General features: G+C 40.2%; 1 protein-coding gene across 2 annotated transcripts in view; it reads left to right on the plus strand.

The window, feature by feature from the left end:
* Window positions 1-15,840, plus strand: part of LOC131989550 (uncharacterized) — a 43,614-nt gene that overhangs the window by 1,673 nt on the left and 26,101 nt on the right. The window contains exons 2-12 of one of the 2 annotated variants that reach the window (XM_059354799.1): window positions 3,927-6,261; window positions 8,173-8,234; window positions 8,672-8,710; window positions 9,199-9,393; window positions 10,219-10,589; window positions 10,812-10,999; window positions 11,343-11,432; window positions 11,555-11,592; window positions 11,805-12,625; window positions 13,939-14,304; window positions 14,898-15,242. In XM_059354799.1, coding sequence (XP_059210782.1) covers window positions 4,228-6,261; window positions 8,173-8,234; window positions 8,672-8,710; window positions 9,199-9,393; window positions 10,219-10,589; window positions 10,812-10,999; window positions 11,343-11,432; window positions 11,555-11,592; window positions 11,805-12,625; window positions 13,939-14,304; window positions 14,898-15,242 — 4,549 coding nt within the window. In that variant the 5' untranslated portion in view covers window positions 3,927-4,227. Of the gene's footprint in view, window positions 1-2,784; window positions 6,262-8,172; window positions 8,235-8,671; window positions 8,711-9,198; window positions 9,394-10,218; window positions 10,590-10,811; window positions 11,000-11,342; window positions 11,433-11,554; window positions 11,593-11,804; window positions 12,626-13,938; window positions 14,305-14,897; window positions 15,243-15,840 lie in introns of those variants that run through there. The other variant, XM_059354798.1, reaches the window with a different exon arrangement.

Consider the following 15,840-nt stretch of genomic DNA (forward strand, 5'->3'; position numbering starts at 1 on the left):
ATATTTCATGCTCTAATGCATGTTTAACAGTATAAATAGGAATGCAAAAGGTTTGAAGCAAATAAAAAATAACCACTTGCTGTGATTTCTTTTTTTTTTCAGTGCAAGAACAGCAGACTAACACTAATTACAAGAAGCAATTTTGTGCATTTTTACACTGCACTTTTAAGATTTCATGTTCAAATGCATGTAGTTGTACTGAGGGCCACTTCAAGTGACGGTGAGGGCTGTATGTGGCCCCCGGGTCTCCAGTTGCCCATCCCTGCCTTAACCAACATATGTTTTATTTAAGCATTTTTAAATGAACTGTAGTGTAAACAACAACCAACATATTTACATAAAATAAGTTTGTACATGAAATTCTCATTGCAGCCAAACAAATTTACTGACTCAAATAATAAATAATAATAATACTAGGACCCAAAAACATCTCTCCTCCTTTCATCACCCTGAACATTCTGCTGGACAATTTCTTGTCTGTCAGGATTTTCTGAGACTATGATGGGGACCCAAACAAAGTCCGGGTGTCCGGGAGCCATGCTCCCCCGGAGAACATTTTTGCCCTAAAAGCCGAAATGTAATGTAAACAGCAGGGTTTCCCCCAGAAAACTGTCTAAGCCTGGTGGTAGAGGTAAATAAAAATGTTAAAAGTTGACAGGCATTTTGAAATTATGACTATTATGTGTTATTATAAGCCATTTATTAAAAATACTTCAATGTAGAGTCTTACAAAAAGGCACAATCTTGGCAGATCTTGAAATGCGGTTTTAACAAACAAAAAACCCCACAATAAAATAAATAATATCAATTGTTTTCACTTAAGTTAAATCCTAGTGAATATTATATTAAAATTATTATTAAAACAAGCCATTGCTGGTCACATTTAAAAGTAAAATAAATTAACATAAATAAAAAAGTGCAAACATGGCCAAGGGGTAAAACCAGGTTGCCTTAACCAACATATGTTTTTTTAAAGCATTTTTAAATGAACTGTAGTGTAAAAAACAACCAACATATTTACATAAAAGAAGTTAATACATGATATTCCATCTTTATAATTGCATATTTTTATGAATTATTGTATTGTATTGTATTGTAATAAGGGTTCTTATATGTTTTATTTAAGGCATCTTATTTTGACAGTCTTTTTGCAAATTCTTTGGTGGACTCTGCTAACACATCCATGTGCTCTTATTTTGAAAGCAACATGTGTTTGCTTTTATTTTGATGGCGCCTCTTACATGTTCTTACCGTAAAACCGTATGCTGTGTTTAATTTACACTTAAAGTCGGAACTTGGAGTTCGGAACAACGTTGAAAATTCTGACATTCGTGTAGACCTTGAACGCACCATTTGCAGTCGGACTCTCTATGTGCTGTAATGTAAATAATCTAACTAACGGAACATTAATCCTCTGTTTTACCGACGATGTTTGTCGCTGAAAGTGGGCGGGAAAGATTGGGATCACTATGAATCTGGGGGACATATCCCCCCCGTCCCTAGTGCCATCTGTGTGCATGCCACCATGTCGTCCTTCAGTTTAGTCTCAGTGTTTCTGTACAGCATTGAGGTGGACTTTTATGTGTGTGTGTGTGTGATAGGGTTTTCACAATACAAAAATTTTCAACTCGATACCGATACCCAGGAAAATATTCGATACTCGATACCATTTTCGATACCACAAGGATAAAAACAAAGACCCCAAATTTTAACAGAAATATTGTTATTCACAAGAAAAATGCAACATGTAAAAATTAACAGAACCACAGGTTAAATATTAATAATGAAAAACAGTTGTGCAAAAAGAAACTGCAACTATGATAACTAGTATCGATACTTTTTTGAGTATCGATACTTTTGACAACCCTATTGTGTGTTTACACTGACAGGATGTAAGAATGCTGTTGCACGATTATGGCCAAAATGATAATCACGATTATTTTGATCAATATTGTAATCACGATTATTAATCACGATTATTCATCATGTTAGGGAAAACATCTGTATTTTTATTGCACTACTTTTAAACAAACAACAGGAACAGTTTTTAGTGTCTGGTGCTTGTTGTAAACAAACAGAGATCGCTAAGTGAACACCTCCTGTAGCAGCAGCACATACACACTGTACTGCTACAGAGCTAACTGTTAGCCTGTTAGCACATACACACTGTACTGCTACAGAGCTAACTGTTTGCCTATTAGCATTTTGCAGACTGGAAGCTAAGGGTTTAGCATCCCCGAGCAGCTTCGACTCGCTCTTAAGAGTAAGAACGAGTCTCCAAAAGTCTCCAATAACGCCAGAAAAAGTTGCTGGATTTGTCAGGGATTTGTCTGGATTTCAGTTATTTGTTATTTTTTCCTTAAGTACCTCTTTACTGTAGTCAAATAAAATGTATTATTGGGTTGATTTACCAGCCGTGATGTCCTGACCATCACCAGCTTATCTGCGGTAAGTGTATTGCCATGCACGATTTTAGACACGCACTGGGACTACGTTCATACTGGAAACAGTGCACTACATGGAAGTGTACTCATTGAAGTTACCATATTGAGTCCCACCCATATCCAGAGCGCCAACCGTGCTGCGTTCAGAACACTTGGGAATTTTGCTTGTCAGTGTCCACTGTATTTAACTTGCACTAACTCTAAACTGTAGTAGTACTGGGAATTATGGCCCTTTGAAGGGAAACTGATCTTATGACTCTTTTCAGAGAGCGTTGTTTTGTTTTGTTTTGTTTTTTTTTTGGGGGGGGGGGGTTATTAGGTTTGTCTGCACAAAAAAACGTACGGGTCATGTTAATATTATAATCAGTTGGGATATTCCGAATTAGGCCTTATTCTGGATGGCAATTTTTTTTATTATGAGATGTCAGATATGCCTTTCAGGTTTTGGCAATTTATTGTCAGTTTACAACCACTTTCCTGTTAACGCCTAGCTTTTGGTGTTGCTATGGTTGTTGTGAGTTTAGTTTTGACTAAATTAGTTGTAAATGAGTCAACACAGAGTGTTCATCATAGTTTGTGTGATTCTACTGCTATCTAAGAGTTGCTGCTTTGTACCAGTTGTGCCACACACTGGTCTTGGATTTGTCAGCTGAACATTATCTGTACTCATCTTTCTTAATGAAGAACTTTGCAAGAAAGGTGGTGTGGCAGTTGTAAAAGCCCTGAAATGTTCACGAACGTACAGTGTCAATATTAATCTTTGTTAAACACATAGGGTCCTTCCCATGATTCTTGGATCTTTTTTTTTTTTAAGTTTTTGCGGTTTTAGACATATACTTCTACAGTTGAATGATGATATTGCAAAACGATTATTACGATTATTACAACATTGCTGATTGTTTTTAAATTTCACATACATTTTTTTCATATCCTGTGGTGATTCAATCTGTTAAACTCCAACCTGTTACACTGCCTAACCTCTAGCCTTATCCAAAAATTGTGATTTAAAGTTTTTCTGGAAGTTCAATCTTATTTAGTTATTGACTACCAGTTTTCAGCACAGTGTTTTCTGTCTTTCAGCATGGTCTAATGTGAGGTTCTGAAATGGTAATTGCAGTTGTGAAACATTAGATTGGCAATGTGCTTCCTGTTTTTGTCTGCTCATGCATGTCTTCAATGTTTCCACTGTAGTTTAGCATGGAAAAGGGGGAAAAAAGAGTTCTGTATCTGTTCTGGATGTTTCCTGTGAACAGCAATGACCTTGTTTTTTCTTTGTCTATGCTTTGTTGCCTTTGCCTCCTCTGTTCTTTCTTGCTAGTGAAGACCTGCAACTGAAGTAGATTACATTTTTTTGTCTGACAGCACCAGAGTGGACGACTCAAGTCAAGACCTTCCAGATGATGGATGTTACCCATCCAAAAAGCTGACTTCGAGTCCCACTCAATAACCCCTTCCTTTGTTTTTGTTTTTTTAACTTTTCAGCTTCGCACTGCTATCGGAGCATTGTGCCCCATCTCCTGCTCCAGGGCCCCTAACGAGCCCCCTCTTTGGAGGGCTCACAGGGAGTCCTCTCCTGATTGGCCAGCAGGCTGTCTCCTTGCGGTTGACTCAGTTGAAAGCCCAGATAGCACTGACACAGATAAACAATGCTTTCGCTGTTGGCAGCCGAGCCGCAACCTTGACAGCCAACTCCAACACACCTGCGCCCTACATACCCACAAAACCTCCCTCCCCAACTGCTGCGGCTATTAATCTTCTTAACCTTTTGAAGATTGCAAACACCATGTCCCACCCCCTCTATAACCCTTACACCTCTGGGAACCAAAGTTCTACCCAGGGGCAGTATGGACTTTCAAATATCCAGGCAGAGAGGGACCGTCAGATGCAATCTTCTCACCATGGACCTGGAGCCAGCTTCAGCTCTTCTGGAAATTCTTCTGCGACTCCTGCCAACTCCGGGGGAATGTTCCCATCACTGCTTCCTCAGTCGATGAACTACAGGCCTGAACAAAGTAGGGCCACAGTAGAGGAGAACATCGAGAGGTCTACAGAAATGAATATTAACAGAGCCAGAGAGGAGGCGAGGCTACTTGGAAAACCGATGCATCAGCCTGTAGGCCAGGGCTCTCACTTTACCAGCACTCAGAGGGATGAGTTCCTCTCCTCAGGCACCAGGATGCCCCCCTACCCAATGTCCTCAACCTCTGACTCTCTTGGATATAGACACTCAAGCATTGCAAGTAGCAGTGCTTCCTTGGACTGGCCGTCAAACTACAAAAGACCCACTGCTGATGAGCCCTCTAAATTTTATTCATCACCTGCTTCTTCTAACTATGCAAGTGGTGGTGACAGTCGGTATGATGCTTCCAGAGAAAGAGTACGTGATATGCAGTCCATTCCAGGGTTGGGTGATTTTGACAGACCAGCGGCCCCTACAAAGCCCAGTCAACCCCTGTACACCTCAGAATTAGCTTCTGACATCCTTCAGCATTTTGGACTTGAAAAAGAGGACTTGGAACATCTTATTTCCTACCCTGAAGATCAGATCACCCCTGCTAACCTGCCATTCATCTTGCGGCAAATCCGTACTGACAAGACGAAGAGAGAGACTACCGCAGTTCATTCAAAATCCGGTCCAGAACCACAAACAACCAGAAATGTGAGTGGAATGGACAGTTGCAGCTTAAGCAGTTCTGGAGGGACAGCGATGCACCAGGAGGAGTTGGCTACATCTGTTCTCCGTCCAAGTAAAGTGATTGACTATGGACATACTGGCAAATATACCGGAGGGGTTGGGGAGGAGATTGGAAGAACAGGAAGCAGTAGAGTTAGTGGGAGTGGAAGTATGTTGCAGATGGACACTTATGATAGCAGCAGACACAATCGAGAACCACTACAACAAAGTAAAACGGAGATGAAAAGCAGTGCCTTGGGTTCTTCATGTGAACAGGCAACGTCTGTTTCCAGTGTCAGCTCTTCGTACAGTTCAATACTGAGCTCGGTGGCTCCCTCCAGCAGTGATCAGACCAATCGACTGCAGACACGACCAACCTGGACTGCCCCAGCAACTGTCAGCTCTTTCTCTCTGCCAAAGAAAGACACAGACATGAGAGTTCTCAAGACTGAAGCCCCCAAACACATTCCTTTAAAAAAAACGGCAGCAGATTTTCAGTCGTCTCCGAAAACGCAACCACCCTCCAATCTGTACCGTGGTGCGCATCCCAGCCGTCCTGGCCTTGTGGTCATTGGTAGTAATGACACTAGTGGAGCAAAAGATCAGAATAAAACTCAAGAACAAGGGTCAACAGGTGCTGTGCAGGTGAAAAAGCAGCACACACAAGAGCAGACAAAGCAACAGAAGCAGCCGATGCAACAGCTACAGAAGCAGCCGATGCAACAGCAACAAAAGCAGCCAATGCAACAGCAACAACGGCAGCCGATGCAACAGCAACAAAAGCAGCAGACAAAGAAGCCACCAGTGACGCCAACAGGGAAAGCAATGTGGCCTCCAGTTTTTTCTGCTGAAAAACCAGATCCCCCTGCTTCTCACATCCCCACCATCATGTGTCGTGTCATGCAACATTCGGTGTTTATCCCTGGTGGTCCCAGCCCCATGCTAAATCCTCCAGCTCAGCCTCAGCCAATCCCAAACCTTATGCATCTGACGCCACCGCCTTCAGACAGGCACCCTCTGGCAAAGACGGCGGCCTCCAAGGGTTTGCCAACAGCGACCATGATGCAGGACTATGCGGCCGCCACACCGAGAATCTTTCCGCATACCTGTACTCTGTGTAACAGAAAATGTGCTCATATGAAGGTGAGTGGAAGCCTGCACTCTGTTCTCTCCCATTAGGAATTTGTGGGTTGTTGATTTCCACATCTAAAGTGTTTGTACTTTTTGGGTGTCACTTTAATTGTTCATTTTGTGGAAATGTCCTGAAGAGTTTGATTTTTGAAAGAGTCAAAGGTTGATACTTTTTTGAATGAAATGATGTTATCCGTTCTTTATATTCCAATTGCTCGTTAACTACAATGGAAGACTAATAAGTAAACCACCACTGCATATTAACTGTATACCATTTTGTAAAAACAAGGATGTACAGAGGGCGAGATTGGTAAATGTTGACTTTGATGTCCAAATTAAATAGTTTGGACTAGAATGTTTCAGGTTACATATAGCTATTTATTTTTTTATTTGAAAGCGACAATTTCTGATTTTCATTTAATCTGATTGACTTAAAAACTGTTTTTAGAACATCATTGTCTAGTCTCGACACATGAGATCCACCTCGTTAGTTTGTAACTGCTACTGTCAGATTTACAGTGAGTAATGACTGTTGCATTGTTGGGTATAAAATGGTAAAATGTGACCAACATCTGAGACTATTATAGAAAATGGAACCAAGGGCTTAAAGGACATGACCAGCAAGAATCTGCAAATCTAAAGAACTACTACATCAGAGGATGGTGGAAGACGACTGTTTCCTTTTGGTCTCTTCAATTTTTTGGCTATTGCCCCACAGTGTACATTCAGACACCTTCCCTTTCTGAGTTCACTTTTTTGAAGCCTGTGGTGTCTTGTATGAGGAACATAGAGCAAATAGAGGAAGTGAGTCTTGGTCAGTATGAGGGCAGGATGTGCCCCTTGACCTGCAGCTCAATAGAGGAGGTGAGCCTTAAATGTTCGTTGAACAGTCACTGAAGTTTTTTTTAAAACAAATAATAGTTTTAACACTTCTCACTATTTGGAGTGTCAGCATTTTGTTTGATTAAATGAATTTCCTGTCTAACAGTAGGTATCAGGTTATTGCAATACTGTTTATTATTATAGAGTTAAGCTTTCTTTTTAAAATGTTTTATGTCCCAAAAATGAGTTATATTTTCTGCTGCAAATACCATAAACCAGAAGCCATCATCATTCCTCATGAACCACACAATCAACATCAGGATTTTTTTTTTACCATTTGTATTTGCTCTATGTGACACATTAGACACAGCAGCCTCCTCCTTTTTACTGGTTTTTGCATCTCGCTGCCTCCACCGATGTCTCAGATATCTCAGCTGAATTTTTTTTTGAACTGATAGTAACTTCTGCTCGAATGCCACACAAGACTGAAGAACCAGACATTGGACAATCAAGGACCCAAGAAGAAATCTTTATTTGACTGGTTGTTACTGTATTTGTTATGTTTCATGTTAAATGATTATTGCCCTTAAACTCAGGTTGACAAGTCAGCTGTAATTATAAAGTAATTAGTAGATGCCAACATTTAATTTAATGTCCATATGATACTTGTTTTCCCATGTATTTCTCACTACTTTATTGGTGTATGTATATTAATGTTGGCGTATTTCTCAAGGTTGTTCCTGTTATTGTTGTTTTTAAGTCTGCTCCTCGGCTGAAGATTTGAAGAAACCAGATTTTGCTTTTTTGGACTTGCATTTTTCATATCAACACAAACTGGCCTATGCACATGAACTGAGAAATATATATTGGACACTTGGACTTGACACTGAACACAACTCAACAGACCAACTATGAGGAACAAACTTTGGAGATCTAAGGAACTTTTTCCTATAGGCTGCATTTAATGTTGAATAAAAGATAGCTGTTGTCAGACAATCACAAAAGTGACAATTGAGATGTTGATCCTGGTAGCAGTTGTGATGATGATGATGATGATGATGAGGCCTATCTAAATGCTCTGTTTGTTGTTCTGACTACTAGGATTGGCTCTCCCACCAGAACACCAACCTCCACCTTGAGAGCTGCAAACTCCTTCGTAAACAGTAAGACTTTTTCTATTAACTTTTTCCTACACAGATAATGTCTTTTTCTAAACATTCTTGGGGACTGTCCACCAGCATACTTTGTCAGAAACACTGGATATATAAGAATTTGTAATACTATAACCTCTACCACAGGATGAACTTGTACTTTTGGTGTAACCTATGCAGCATGATGGCACAGCCTACATGGGTCATTGCTAAGAAGCATCTTAATGTCCTGCAGTAGTTAAACATGAAGGCTCTTTCTAGAATCCCTAATATTTGGAGGCTTGTGGAACTTCTGTCAGGGTTCATGATGGCTACAGTTGTAGTCCACAGAACCTGTACAGTTTTTCGACGCCCTTTGATTTCAGAAGCATCACCATTTGTCATGCTGTGGCCTCTTTGCTTTTTAAATTGGAATTGGTGTGTTTAAATAGTTTTTGTTTTTTTCACAGATACCCAGAGTGGGAAGGCGAGATAACACACAGGCCCAGGTACATTCATTTAGCCAGCTGCATCCTCAATGCAAACACACAAAAAAGACTGCTACTTTGTGCTAGAAGAAGGAAAGAATGTCTGGAGAATGCAGACAATATGGTCTGTGTCTTCTCCAGCAAAGATTGATTTTAAATTACAGCACATATATATTACAGTGTGAAGACTTATATATTATTCCCAAAATATTAAATCAAGCTCACTACAGTTTATAACATCATATTACAGCATTCAATTGGGAAATCAGACCTTGGAACTGCTCAAACGGCAAGACAACTGATTTGCAGCCAAAATATCTGACATGCCAGAAATCACACATCTCTTATATTTTTAGTCAGGTGTTGTAGCCCCCCTGAGACTTCATGTCAAATGGCAACTAATCTGCCAGAAATCTGATCCAATTCGGCTAATTCAGGGTTAAAATGTGTCCAGTTCAGAATGTCCTTTTCTAACGTTCGTCATTTCTCTCCTGCGTGGCTCTCTTCAGAGCTCCAGGTAAAGATCCCAAGTCCTCGGCCTCAACCTCCTTACTGACTTCCCAGCATCGTCACCAGAAATCCAGGCATGAAAGCTCCTCCAGTTCCCGCTCGCCAAGCCCCCATCACCGCCATGGCTCCGGGGGTCGAAGGGACAAACGCAGTAGCCGATCACGTTCGCCGTACGGCTCCAGATACACTCGCAGGTCTGTGAGACATCAATTGTGTTTGTCATGACCAGAATGTTAAATTTACAAATATGTTACATTAAAATAACTGCATCACTATCAGAATTTTACGAGGGCCGGGACTCGATTAGAAAAAAAAATCGAATTATTTAGAGGCTTTGTAATTAATTAATCGAAATTAATCACATTTTAATCGCATATAAATATTTGACCTGAGAACAGTGACAAGTAATTTTTTTCACATGGATTTTTAGTATACCATTAAATAATGACTGAATACATAAGCTTAAGTTCAAGTCGAACAGACCTGTGCAATTTTTGCCATTAAGTGTAGCAATAGCATTTTTAGAAATATAGTACATTTCATAAATCCAGGTAGCCTATAGGTAGGTAGACCTTCTGTAAACTAGAATACTTTGGTTTTTGAAGTAAAACACAATACTTTCAAGTACATTCAGAACATTAGAAACCCTGACTATTAGAAAACATCTCTCTGTTGCTTCAGAGGCCATAACAGACTTTGTTGATTTACCAACAGCTGCTTTAAAAAAATCAAATGAATTTTCAGTCCAACTCTCTCAACAACTGGTTTGTTGAACTCATGAACGCTAGTTGGTGCTCCAGTATAATCGGTCCGCCTGAAACTCATCCAGTGAGAAACGTTCCACGCTTCAAAAATAAGTGCGAGTTTTGTGTAATTAATTAATCTTAATTAACGCGTTAAAGTCCCGGCCCTAAATTTGACCCATTTTGGATTTGTCAGTCTTGCCTTGAGAAATCTGTACTTGCTGTGAAATGTTTACCAATGTTTTTAGATTCTCATTAGATTTCATCTTTCATCAGGTCCCGGTCTCGTTCTCACTCCCCATGGTACGACCGCCCTAGCTCCTCTCACCATCCCTCACGTTCATGGAGCCCAGAGAGACGATCGCCGCCAGGGTGGAGTGATGACAAACGGTCTTCACCCCGAAGGAGAGACGATAGAAGATCATCTCCAAGGAGGAGCCGTGAGGGACGATCGCCACCAAGGTGGAGTGATCTGAGACAATCACCACCTAGGAGGAGTGATCAGAGAAGATCCCCACCAAGGAGGAGTGATCAGAGAAGATCCCCACCAAGGAAAACTGATAAGAGACGATGCCCGCCAAAAACGGCTGCTTGGAAGAAGTCAAACACTGCCGAGAGCTTGGCTAAGAGACTACTGGAAACTCCAGGTTTGAGAAATTGCAAACATTTTCAGAACTTAAGACTTGGCTTGTTGATGAACTCTACCCTTAAAGTTGTACAAGTTTATGCAACAAGTCAAACTGTGGTTTCTTGTGGTTTTATGTATGATAATCAAAGCCAAGTTGAAAACATTTCACAGAGAAAAACAAAAGAAAGACACCAAAATGCTGCATTTTTGTCCAACGCTCTCTTTCTCTCCGTCCATCTAGCGATCCAGTCTCTGTCAGACCAGCCGGACCTGGAGGCTGTAATTAAAACTCTGACTCCTGTACTGGCCCAGCTAGTAAAGATGAAATCATCGTCCTCGTCTTCTGCTGCTTCTTCCTCCTCCTCTGCAGCAAAGAAGAAGTCTACTAAAAAGCCACTTAAAGCAAAGCCCAGCCTGCAGGAGAACGACGTAAGTTCTTCCACGAAGGCTAATGTTGTTGTGTATTTGTAATTTACCTGAGGATCAAAATACATGTAACAGTCGTAGTCTTTCCGTCCAAACTGGAGGAATGTATAGAGAGGTGTTTTTTTGTTACCCAGGCCTTTATTTGCCAATTTTTGCTTTTTCATGACATGCAAAATATAGCATATCTATTGTCAGGTCTTCACCTTAGAAATACAACTTAAAAGGGAATAAATCCTACAATTCTAATAAATGACAGTCTTGGAAACAGGTGTAGTGGATAGATGGTCCTGACTGCTGGAGCAACGCGTAGATTTACTGTTGTGTGTTTGTGTGTGTGCTTATGTAGGTAATTGTTATTTCTGAGGGGGAGGAGGAAGGGCAAGATGCAAACATAATGAAAGACAGATTGAAAAGCACAATCATTGCCGTTGAACAGGTATTACAGTTTTTGTCTTTTTTTTATTCTCTCCCTTGAAAATGTACCCATGTTTCTACTGCCACACTGAAAATGATTACATTGCCTTAAAATAACACAAATGTTGAATTGTTTGTGTACAGGAGACTGTTTCCACGGAGAAAATTAAGCCTCTAATGAAGTAAGAGATGCTTTTGGGAGACTTCTTGTTTTTGTCAATATTTTATTATAAAAATTCAGCTGCTGCCTAGATTTATGTCCCTAGTGGGGGAAAAAATGTGACTCTTTTAATAGATTACCTAGTGACAGAATGAGCATACATTTGTATGTGCAAAGGAAAGTCAATAACTGACTTTTTGTAACTCATTTTACTCATCTTACTTTTGTTCACAGAATACCTGTCACGCCTAGTTTCTCCACACATGAAACTGAAACCCCACGGAAGGCTCTTCTCCCAACACCCCAATGGCCTTACACACCTCAATTTTCTTCGTGGCAACCATTTGGAGTCGCAGTATCTGCAACAAGCAAACTTACCAATCAGAAAAGTGCTGCAGCTAAAGGCTCAGTTAAACGCCCAACAACTGCCACTAAAGCAAAAGTCTTGGTTTCGAAAGCGAAACATGTATCAACTAAGGAGACAAATAAGATGGCAAAAAGAGGAAGGTTGTATGCAAAGGAAGCTGTGAGAAAAGATAAGGTCAAGCAAAAGACATCCTCGGTATCCAAGTCCAAGGCTCCAGAAAAGCAGCCTGATGTAAAAAAGGCCAAGCCTAAAGAATCTGAAACCAAGGTGAAAAAAGTTGTGCCAAAAGACGCAGCCAAGGTTGTTGAAAAAACACATGTGACAGTTGTTGAAACTAAGGCAATCCTTGACAAACCCGCCGATGCTGAACCAATGGAGATTGGGGAAATGGGAGTTGAAGTCTCAGAACCCATGGGACTTGGAGGTTGTGCTGAGGACCAAGAACAAAAACCGACAACGACGGAGACTGAAAACTCAGCAGAGAAATCCAGTGAGAGTCAACCAACAAACAGTACAGTTGAGACCCAACCAACAGAAACCTCCGCCAAAGATTTACTGCACATCCAGCAGAGCACTTTGTCTGAACCAGAGTCCACTGCACAAGCAGCAGAGACCAAGACAGAGGCTGAAGATGTTCTGGAGGCAAAGCTGTCGGGTGGAGAGGTGGAGACAGGAACAATCCAAAAAGGTAAGTTGGAGACCTTTTTAATGGGTGGATGGTGACGTATGGTGAATTGGTGCAGAAAGGACAGGACTGGCAATATTTTTCTTGTAAACACAACCTATAAAAATACCAAAACCAGCTCTGTGTTAGTCTGCCCTGTAGAACCTGATAATGTAATAACATCCCGATAATGTAATAAAGTGCATTTCCCAATAATGTAATACACTTTTTACCAATAATGTAATAAAGTATTACATTAATGGGAGGTTATTACATTATCAGGTTAGCCTTTATTTCCCAAGTCCTGATAATGTAATAATTCCCCAATATTGTAATAATTTAACAGCAGACCACCCATTACTTGGGTTCAAGTGGTGATACTGTGTATCAACTCTAGCTCAAGAGCTCTAGCGCCACCAACAGGTCAAAGTTGAATGTTTAGTAACTTTTGACCCGTTCATCCGTTTTTCACCAACGAGGTATCCATGACACACGAATGATTCAACAGCTTCTTGAAATCTAAAGGTGCTTGGTGTTATACTTTATTACATTATTGGGAAAAAGTGTATTAAATTATTGGGAAATGCACTTTATTACATTATCTGGAAGTTATTACATTATCAGGTTTTATTACATTTTCAATGGACTCAAGTGCAGATTTTTATTACATTATCAGGGTTATTACATTATCTGGAATTTATTACATTATCAGGTTCTACATGCCCTAACATGCTTTTCTGACTAGAAAGCTGGTAGACTGAATAGCTCCCATAAATTTGGATCTCGGCCCAACTTTAGTATTGGGTGTTGTGAAGCCATATTAATTAGACGTTAGCCCATTATGGCAGGAAGCTAGGTACGAACCTTTGACCTGGAGGCATGACATTAATCTGAATGAAGATTTCATTGGTCAAACAGCGATTTCCGCAGGTGGTAATATCCTGAAATTGGCGTCCATCTGAATATTTTTCCCCAACACAAATGTTCAGCAGCACTGTTAGAAACCACAAAATATGTTTTGTGAATTTTCCGTAAGAATTTATGGGCCCTGTTATCCATTAAATCTGTGCTTGATTTGAAAATGCTTTTAACCCACCAGTCGTTAACAATATAGTGGCATGTAACGTCACTTATCTCCATTGTGAGTGCTGTCCAGTCATAAAAGCCACAAACTCAGCAGAAACAAATCACATGAAGCAAAACTAGGCTGTGGGTCATGAAACCACAGCTTACTCTCTGTCACTATGGGTCTAGGAAAGATATTTAAAGATCAAAGGGAGATAACTATGATCCTTCAAAAAAATGAAATTCATCTTTATTTAATTTGACTTTAACAGATCCTGTGAATGCAATGGAGACAGAAAAGGATGCAGCATCAGCCAATGATGACTCTAAATGCAATGCAGTTACCAATCTGACTGTGGAACTTGGAGGTTGTGCTGAGGACCAAGAACAAAAACCGACAACGACAGAGACTAAACCAGACAATTCAGCAGAGAAATCCAGTGAGAGTCAACCACCAAACAGTACAGTTGGGACCCCGCCAACAGAAACCTCCGTCAAAGATTTAGCGCACATCCAGCAGAGCACTTTGTCTGAACCAGAGTCCACTGCACAAGCAGCAGAGACCAAGACAGAGGCTGATGATGTTCTGGAGGCAAAGCTGTCGGGTGGAGAGGTGGAGACAGGAACAATCCAAAAAGGTAAGTTGGAGACCTTTTTAATGGGTGGATGGTGACGTATGGTGAATTGTTGCAGACAGGACTGGCAATATTGTTCTTGTAAACAAATGCTATAAAAAGACCAAAACCAGCTCTGTGTTAGTCTGCCCCTACATGCTTTTCTGACTAGCCCAGCCTGTTTATTATACTCCTTTCAAACTGAGAGTTCAACCAGGATTAAACCAGGGTTGGCTTTGCATCTGAAAGGGTTAATACACGCAGGCGGTAGTTAGAAACCACAACACATATTTTGTAAACTTTCTGTAAGAAGTTATGGTTTTGGTTATCCATTAAATCTGTACCTGATTTGAATGTGCTTTTAACCCACCAGTCGTTAATAATATAGTGGCATGTAACATCACTTATCTCTCCATTGTGAGTGCTGTCCAGTCATGAGAGCCATAACCTTAGCAGAAAAAAATGGCATAAAGCAAAACTAGGCTGTGGGTCATGAAACCACAGCTTACTCTGTGATGTCACGATAGACCTAAGAAAGATATTTAGAGATCAAAGAGGAGATTACAATGACTCTGCAAAATAGTGATCTTCATATTTATTTGATTTGACTTTTAAAGATCCTGTGAGTTCAATGGAGACAGAAACGGATGCAGCATCAGCCAATGGTACCAATCTGACTGTGGAACTTGGAGGTTGTGCTGAGGACCAAGAACAAAAACCGACAACGACGGAGACCGAACCAGAAAATTCAGCAGACAAATCCAGTGAGAGTCAACCAACAAACAGTAAAGTTGAGACCCAACCAATAGAAACCTCCGCCAAAGATTTACCGCACATCCAGCAGAGCACTTTGTCTGAACCAGAGTCCACTGCACAAGCAGCAGAGACCAAGACAGAGGCTGAAGATGTTCTGGAGGTAAAGCAGTCGGGTGGAGAGTTGGAGACAGGAACAATCCAAAAAGGTAAGTTGGAGATCTTTTAAATGGATGCTTTCTAAAGTAGTGTAAAATAGTTCCTAAAGAACATGCTGCCAATATTCTATATGTTTGTAATTGTAAACAAATCCCTTAAAAATGACCAAAACCAGCTCTTTGTCCCTTCTACCAAACATTCAAAGATTTTACTACCCTTTCAGACCCTTCGGGCTGAAAATGTCCACTTCCAAGAACAATGCTATAAAAACTGAACAGATTAATATTATTTTCTATTTTTTTTCTGCATAACAACTTCCGTCCTGCTCAAAACTACCAAACATTCAAAGATTTTGATGATTTTAACCCTTAAAACACCAGTTTGATTAAATGATGTCACTGTTTTTCAAAGAAAAAACACAAAAATATAGTTATTTTCCAGATAATAAATATTTTTTGGCTGGGGTATTTGTTTGTGCATTTTTAGTTTTTGTGTCGTGTCAGATTTAAGATGTAAAAACCCCTTTATGGCCCCTTTATGGCAGACATGTCCACTTCCAAAAAATGCTGCAAAAATATTACTGATATATATTTTTTTCAACTTTTTTGGGTTAAATCTTTCAATCAACTTCAGTCCTGATCAAAACCA

The sequence above is a fragment of the Centropristis striata genome, chromosome 17 (genome assembly GCF_030273125.1).
Source record: "Centropristis striata isolate RG_2023a ecotype Rhode Island chromosome 17, C.striata_1.0, whole genome shotgun sequence".
In the NCBI taxonomy this organism is placed as follows: domain Eukaryota; kingdom Metazoa; phylum Chordata; class Actinopteri; order Perciformes; family Serranidae; genus Centropristis; species Centropristis striata.